The sequence below is a fragment of the Prunus dulcis genome, chromosome 2 (assembly GCF_902201215.1).
Source record: "Prunus dulcis chromosome 2, ALMONDv2, whole genome shotgun sequence".
Lineage (NCBI taxonomy): Eukaryota > Viridiplantae > Streptophyta > Magnoliopsida > Rosales > Rosaceae > Prunus > Prunus dulcis.
In genome coordinates, this window is record NC_047651.1 from 10,120,613 (window position 1) to 10,128,474 (window position 7,862).

Consider the following 7,862-nt stretch of genomic DNA (forward strand, 5'->3'; position numbering starts at 1 on the left):
TAGTCTTGCTGAAAAAAACAAGCCTGACAAGAGATATATATCACCAAAAAGAATCATGAGAAAACAAATTTATTGGTTAGATCAAGTAATGCTTTCAACATTTTTCTTGTTTTGTTTCAGATATATATATTCTTTGATGTCATTCAAGGGTAATATATATACAAGCCCTTACCGGCCCAAATGAGTATCACCAATATAGGTCCTGCAAGAAATATAGCAAAAGTGGGGACAAAATCAAGGACTTGACTATAGGTTTTCGAAAAGTGATGAACAAAATCAAAGAATTGATTATATGCATGAAATACAAGATCTTACCGGTGGTTGCGAACGGAAAAAACCATTGAGGCTGGTCTGCAAGAAATACAACAACAAATGTAAGTAAAAACAAAGACTTGACTACGTTTGAATTGATTTATTATTATTTTATTTATTTATCACAAGTTCATTAGTATCTATCCACTCACAATTGTCGTGATGTAATTGACAAGAAAAAAGGAGGAAAAGAAAAAGAAATAAAAGAAACTTTTGGGGAGAAAGTCCTTACGAATGTACAAGCGTCCACGAGAAAAGAAAACTACAGTGACCAAAAAAAAAAAAAACAACATTAGCACATCGAGTCATTACAATTTGAAGTACCCTATTCCAGCCACAAACTGCTCATTGCTCATGGAGAAATTGTTTTGGTATGTCTTATTTTGAGCAATGTTCTCTTACGAGATAAATACATATGTTGTCAAATTGTGAATATGAACACTTATGAAAGAGTCAAATTTATATATGAAATTCATAGTCTGACAAGATAAGCTGTTTATATTGCCATACAATTTAGAAAGAGAATTACATATTATTTTAAACTTTTTAATTGAGGGTTTTGATATAATATTTGGTATTACATTTCCCAGTGCAATCAAGCCTTAAGTGAATTGGAACATGGGATTTCATAAGTCCAAAAGTCTAAAGGAAGCTGACCACATACCAAATTGAAACAAAATAATCTAAAGGAAGCTGACCACAAACCTAATTGAAACAAAATAAGGTGCACGAGCGGTAGCCCCTTAACATTTATGATGTATCTCATTCAACTATTTTTGTTTTGTTTTTGAGAACATCTCATTCAATGTTATTAAAAGTATCTTCAATCCGTGACAAGCTCCTTTTGTCCTAGGTTCATAATTCATTTTGCACTAAAAAATAGAAAATAACATATAGCCAGAGAGAGAAAGAGAGAGAGAGAGAGAGAGCCTTTACCTCGCAGTAATCGAAAGAAACCTACAGGAACAAAGAAGAAGATAACATATTAGCACACAAAGTCCTTAAACTTAAGGATCAATTACATTTTCCATTCTTGTAAAAATTGGTAAAAACGACCTTAAAGTTATCAATCGGTACACCATTTGCCCCTCTATGTCTGAAACTAGTTGCTATTTTTTGATCTTATACTTGGTTAGCCTATATTTTACTTATATTATATGGATGCCAAATTGATCTCATGCAATTTTCAACCCTCTTTGTATTTAGAAAAGGCTATGATTTTCTTTAAAGAAACTCTTTATTTGTTGTCCCAATGACATACGGTGATCCACGTAAAATAAACCTGGCTTTATGTAAGCAAAACATAAGCCCACAGCCGACTGCTATACCGAAAAGCAAAGTGTAACTTGAGGGTTAGACTAGCGAAGTGACCAATGATATTAGAATTCTTAATTTAGGTTTGTTTCTGCTATTTTTTTTTTTTATAAAACATTGTCAATCTGCTTTTATTATTTTTCTTGAAATTTGTTACAACATCTTAAACCCAAGGAAAAAGAGTTTGCCAAGAACTTCCTCTGTACCTGACAGATTGATTATCTAGTATTATCCATTGAGAACTTTGTCATGTGTTGTAAGTTTATCTATAATCAAAATTTCATAACACATTTAATTATGAGGTATCGCAAAAGAGTTTGTAACTCAAGTAATTAAAAATATTTATTCTTAAATTCTAGGTCTTAAGTTTAATTCTTCTTTCTTCTCATCTCGTTTGTATAAATTAAAAAAATAATAATTATTAAAAAAGAAGAAGGTACTATTCCTAGGTAACTGAGTTGAACGCCATATGTCTTGGCTTGCAATTTAAACAGATTTTGGTGTCAGATGAAGGTGCGTTACTTGATGAGATTGTTATTTTTTAACATACATTCAAAGTGTATTTGAATTTCACTTTACAAACTCATTTTGTCTCACTCTATTTTTCACACATATTTATCTCACTTTTTCTAGATTTCAGAGCCAACGATTTCTGTTCAATATATTAATTAAAAATTAAATAATAAGATTAAATATTTAAAACATAATATAGTAGAAAAACCTAAGAAATTAAACACCTAAACCTTAGCCACCACCATCCCAACACCTTGCCTTCTTCTGCTTCTTCGCCCAACAGATCAAATTAAACTAAGAAAATCAAATTCCAAGAAATAAAATCAGAAAACCAATCCAAGTAATCAAAAGAATCATATCAAGAATCAACCCACAAAACCAAATCATACCCAACCATTCTTCAACCACCCAACTTTCTCTACACACTCGACACTAGTTTCACTACAGCCACCACCCCAAGTCAAACTGCAACATCCTTCCAACCACCATCGAAGCCACCCTCATCCAATCCCTCACCCCATCACCCAAACCCCCCCAATCTCCCATCCAAACCCCCACTGTGGTAACTAATCGAAATCAATCAAAAAATTGAAAAACAAACTTATATCTCAAAGAGAGAGACGAAGAGATTGGTGGGTATGTGGATTGGATATTTGGGAGATGGGTGTTGATTCAAAGGTGTGGGTAGTTTGGTGATGGGGGTTTGGATCAGGTATCAAATGATGTAAGTTGTTATGGGATGGGGGTTATGGGGAAGAGAGAGAGTGGCAAGGCAGACCTACTGGAGGTGGTCTAAGAAGTTGTTGAACAGAAATGACAACGCCAGCGGGATTCGGGCGGCCATGGTTGTTGTTTGCTGGGGTAACTCAGGATGGGGGGGCCTGGAAAGAGAGAGGACGAGAGATTTTTTTTGTTCTCAATTTTGATTTCTAATTAATGTGGCTTGCATTGTAGGTGTTCGAGGAAACTCCCAAACCAAAAGTCACCTTTGTTTACCCGCGTAGTCTGACGTGTTAATTTATATATGTTGATCGTGGAGTATGAGGTGTTAATTTATTATATGTTGATGGTTGTTGACAAATTTTTCTTGTTGGGTGCAGGTGCCTCAGGTATCTTTTGTCAATTGAAAATTTTAAAATTTAAGTTTAGGAGTAAAAGATGCATAATTTCAGAAATTTCAGTTTGTTTCTATCTTAAGTAGTAAAGTTGAAAAGCCAAATTAAATCTAAATAAGAAATTCAATTTTGGTACTTTAGTTTAAAGTAAATCGTTCTTTTGTCAGACTGTCTGACACTTATTTGATACATTGCTAAATGTGCGAATAAGAATTATTTGTCATATTTATTCTTTCTTAAATGTGTAGTTTAGATTTATGATTTGACAACACAAGTATTTTCCTTACTTGTACAGAACATTAAGGGAAGTCTGAATTCCCCTAACTTCCTTCTATGCACTATCATAAACTAAAAGTGAAACAAATTAGACATAGTCAAAAGCCATGGCCTAGAATTCACGTACCTGGGATGGTGTGTGGAAAACATGTATTATCTATACTCCATTGGTCTTGGCATATTTCATTAGGCCCAAATACGTTAAGGTCAAAGCCAGACATGAGGGCACTGTGTATGGATTCATAAGAGTTATAGTAGTTATAGTAGTCATCGTAGTTGAAGAGCGCCAAAGCCACCCACTCTACACTGCAACCCTCATACAAATCCCCCACTTTCATAAACCCAATCTTCACATAACTGTACGTCTTTTGTCGGATCAAAGAAGAAGCATTTATATTCAAGCATGGAGCAGTGTCCACGTACAGAGAAGAATTCACTGGATTCGAACACTTGATGTAAAATACAGGTCTCGAAAACGGTCCAGGTGCAGCATATGGAAATGTTAAAAGTGATGGAAAATTTTGAGGCATGGAGGAGCAATTGTTTTTCTGGAGGCGAGGATCTACGAGTCGGATTGTTTTGTCGTCGTAGTTGATTGCCTGGACATAGTATTTTCCTGAAGGAGGTAGGTCTACAAGTGTAATGTTGTTCTCGCAGGACAGAGTATACCTTTCATTGCCGCAGTGCTTTGGATCATGTTTTAGTCGGAAAGGATAGCTTATGTTGTGGATATTGCCGCAGGAAGAGGTACACTTCGTACCGTCGTCTCTCGCATTACAAGTTTCGGCGGATAACCCAACAACAAGAAGTGCTACTATCAAAACCCACCTAGACAAGGCCAAGAACCTGTTTCCCATTGGGGGAGAGAGAGAGAGAGAGAGAGAGAGAGAGAGAGAGAGAGCAAAGAGAAAGAGCAGAGAGAGGGGTTGTTTGGCATTCAAATTAGCTTAATATTTAAACAGTTTCTTATAAGAGTTTCGCCGAATATTTACAGTTCCTATAGGATAACATTTGAAAAATATCAAAAGAAAAGTCATGCAGCCTAGGTAAGCCATGACATTAGAGAGTCAGTCAAATGGTCGACATTTGTTCATTGAAAATTTTATTGACTTTCTTGAAAATTTATTTACTGTAAAATTGCCAAGATTGTTTCCGATTTCTTGTGAATGGTCGATTGAGCAAGGTCAATTTATTGCTGCACTCGACATATCTATCCAAATACATTTGCTCAGGAAAAAATCCAGTGCCACTTTAGCTCAGAAATGCAGCGATTCCTCATCTCTTGCCTTTGCATACTGTATATGGTTTTCGTCAAAGCGGTTGGAGCAGGACAATATACGTGCACAGAATCTAAGTGCCGTGATGATCATGGCCTGGCTATCCATTTCCCGCTCCACCTCAGACATCATTATGGTGATCCTGGGCTTGAATGCAGTGGTAGACAGGGGAAGGTTCTTGAGAAGCAAGTAGCACTAGTAAAATTCTTTGTCAAAAGCATAGATTACAAGCGTGGGCTAATTGACGTATATGGCACAGATGGCTGCCTGCTGTTAAAGCCCTTAGAAACCCCTAACATTCCAACTTCCCCCTTCCACTTATTCGAGTACAAGCGTGGGCTAATCAACGTAGAAAATTTTACCTTATTCCATTGTCCTACTCTTGTTGAAAGATATACATATTTGTTTCAAGTCCCCTGCCTCGGCAGCGGCCCTGGCTACAGAGTTTACGGCATTTCTTCTGATGATGATTTGTTTGACAGCCTCCCGTACCTAAAGTCCTGTACAAGGATGTATGATGTTTTATCAGTTCCATTTGGGACTTGGGTTGGAGGTGACAGCTCTATTCTTCGCTTCAAATGGTCTGAACCAAATTGTACCAAATGTGAAGCAGATGGCAAGAGGTGTAGATTGAACAGGAATGGCATCAAAAGTGAAGTTTGAATGTATTCACTTGAGGAAAGCAAGTAAGGATTTGTTTCACATATATTCTGCTCAATTTTTTAGAGTTTCCAAAGTAAATCATATTCACAAACATGACAATCTGATTTTGAAGTTATGTTTATGTTTTATAGGCAAAACAATGGAATTCGTGGCAACGGGTGAGTTATTTAAGACTGGTCTTTTCTTTTGCTTTGTTTCATGTCGAGAAGACGTTGGAAGATATGTGTTTGCTCAAGGATTGTATTTACTTGCAGGTGCAACGCTGGGTTCATCCCTTCTTTTAGTACTGGTCATTGCAGTGTATCGTGTCTATAGCGCTGATCAAAAGGAAAAAGAGAATCAACTGAAAATCGAAAGGTTTTTACAGGATTACAAAGCTCTCAAGCCAAGCAGATATTCATACGCAGATATTAAGAGGATCACAAATCAATTCAAGGACAAGTTGGGCCAAGGAGCCTATGGAACTGTATTTAAAGGAAAGCTTTCTTCTGAATTCTTTGTTGCTGTGAAAGTACTTAACAATTCTAAGGGAAATGGGGAAGAGTTCGTAAACGAAGTGGGAATGATGGGCCATATCCACCACGTCAACGTAGTTCGCTTGGTTGGCTTTTGTGCTGATGGATTTAGACGAGCTCTTGTTTATGAGTTCTTCCCCAATGGTTCGCTGCAGGATTTCATTTCATCAGCGGATAGTAAGAACAGTTTCCTTGGTTGGGAAAAGTTGCATGATATTGCAGTAGGCATAGCCAAAGGAATTGAATATCTTCACCAGGGATGTGATCAACGAATCCTCCATTTTGATATCAAACCCCATAATGTTTTGCTAGACCACAACTTCACTCCAAAAATTTCTGATTTTGGTTTGGCCAAATTATCTTCCAAGGATCAAAGTATAGTGTCAATGACTACCGCTAGAGGCACCTTGGGATACATTGCACCTGAAGTGTTCTCTAGGAATTTTGGAAATGTGTCTTACAAGTCAGATGTCTATAGTTTTGGAATGTTGTTGCTAGAGATGGTAGGAGGAAGGAAGAATATTGGTTCAAGCACAAAGAACACAAATGAAATTTACTACCCAGAATGGATCTATAATCTTCTAGAAGGAGGAGATGACCTACGAATCCATATTGGAGATGACGGAGACGGTAAAATCCCGAAGACACTTGCAATTGTAGGGCTCTGGTGCATCCAGTGGCACCCGGTGGATCGTCCGTCTATGCAAATAGTGGTTCATATGTTAGGAGGAGGAGTTAACTTGGCCATGCCTCCTAATCCTTTTGTCTCTGCGGGTCCTACAACAACGCATGCAAGCATCCCAGCAAGACGCCTAGAGTTAGAAGCGATTCCGGAATTAGAGTAAAATGTATATGTATACGTATCAATGTAAGTAACATTAAGGCCGCCTAATATTAACTACATATGTTCTCGAACTTGTTGAATATGTAATAATTCTAGCCTAAATTGAGGGAGTTGGATATAGATGCTTTATTCAAGGGACATAAGTTTTTTTTTTTTTTTTTTGGTTGAGAATTTGGGAATCCTATTCTTTGCAAATCAATTGGTAACAAAAATTAGGTAATAAGTTGGTGTCCGTTGCACATTGATACTCTTTTTTTTTTTCAATCGACCAATAAAAAAGTGGTCTCCATAACTCTTATACTCTTTAAGATACCCGAAAATGTAATTAGAGCATTCCCATTGGAGAAAAACTTCACTAGAAAGAGCCTAGCCATGTAGCAGATTGACTGGCGGGTTATACCAAGTTAAATGAAATGTATATTTTATGGAGATCATGAATCTTGAGGTTACTCAACACTCCAAAATCAGTCCAGAGCCAATAAAAAAATATATCATATCAGTTGCTTTCAAAAACTTTGAAATTTGTTTATTCGTTAATGCTTTCTTTCAAGTTCTTAGAAAAATGAGGAGTAAAAGTTGAGTTGAAATTAAAAATAAGGCGTAAAAGTTGGGATAATGTAATTTCAACGACTTGGAATTTCGGAGTTTTCCTTTATGTCTTAGTTGACAAGAATTGGGGACAAATGCATTGAAATTTTAACAATTGGAAAGAAAAAGAAAAGAAAAAACGAATCTCACCTCACACATGCTAAGACTTTCATTCGGAGAAAAACAAGGAGCTTACTTTTCAAGTCTTCAGTGGGAAAGTTCAAATGGACCATTGGTGTCAGAAGTCGGTCAACGGACTTGTAATGCTAATGCCACATGCAAAATGTAGAATTAGTGGCTTGAATTATTTAGATCTTAAATGGGGACTTTGTCGAAATTAAAACGTTTTGAAGTTAAGTGCTTCACTACTTTTTAAGTCAAAATGTGGAATTAGTGGCTTCAATTATAAGAAATCTTGAATGGGAACTTCGCCGTGATCAAAATG

The 7,862-nt window shown here is 36.5% G+C and overlaps 1 protein-coding gene across 1 annotated transcript; it reads left to right on the top strand.

Moving 5' to 3' along the window:
- Nucleotides 1–5,278: 5,278 nt before the first annotated feature.
- LOC117617551 (rust resistance kinase Lr10-like) lies at nucleotides 5,279–6,916 on the top strand. Its single transcript, XM_034346973.1, has 3 exons — nucleotides 5,279–5,493; nucleotides 5,602–5,628; nucleotides 5,725–6,916. The coding sequence occupies exons 1-3, from the start codon at nucleotides 5,448–5,450 to the stop codon at nucleotides 6,828–6,830; spliced, it is 1,179 nt and encodes a 392-aa protein (XP_034202864.1). The 5' UTR covers nucleotides 5,279–5,447; the 3' UTR covers nucleotides 6,831–6,916.
- The last annotated feature ends 946 nt before the right edge of the window (nucleotides 6,917–7,862 follow it).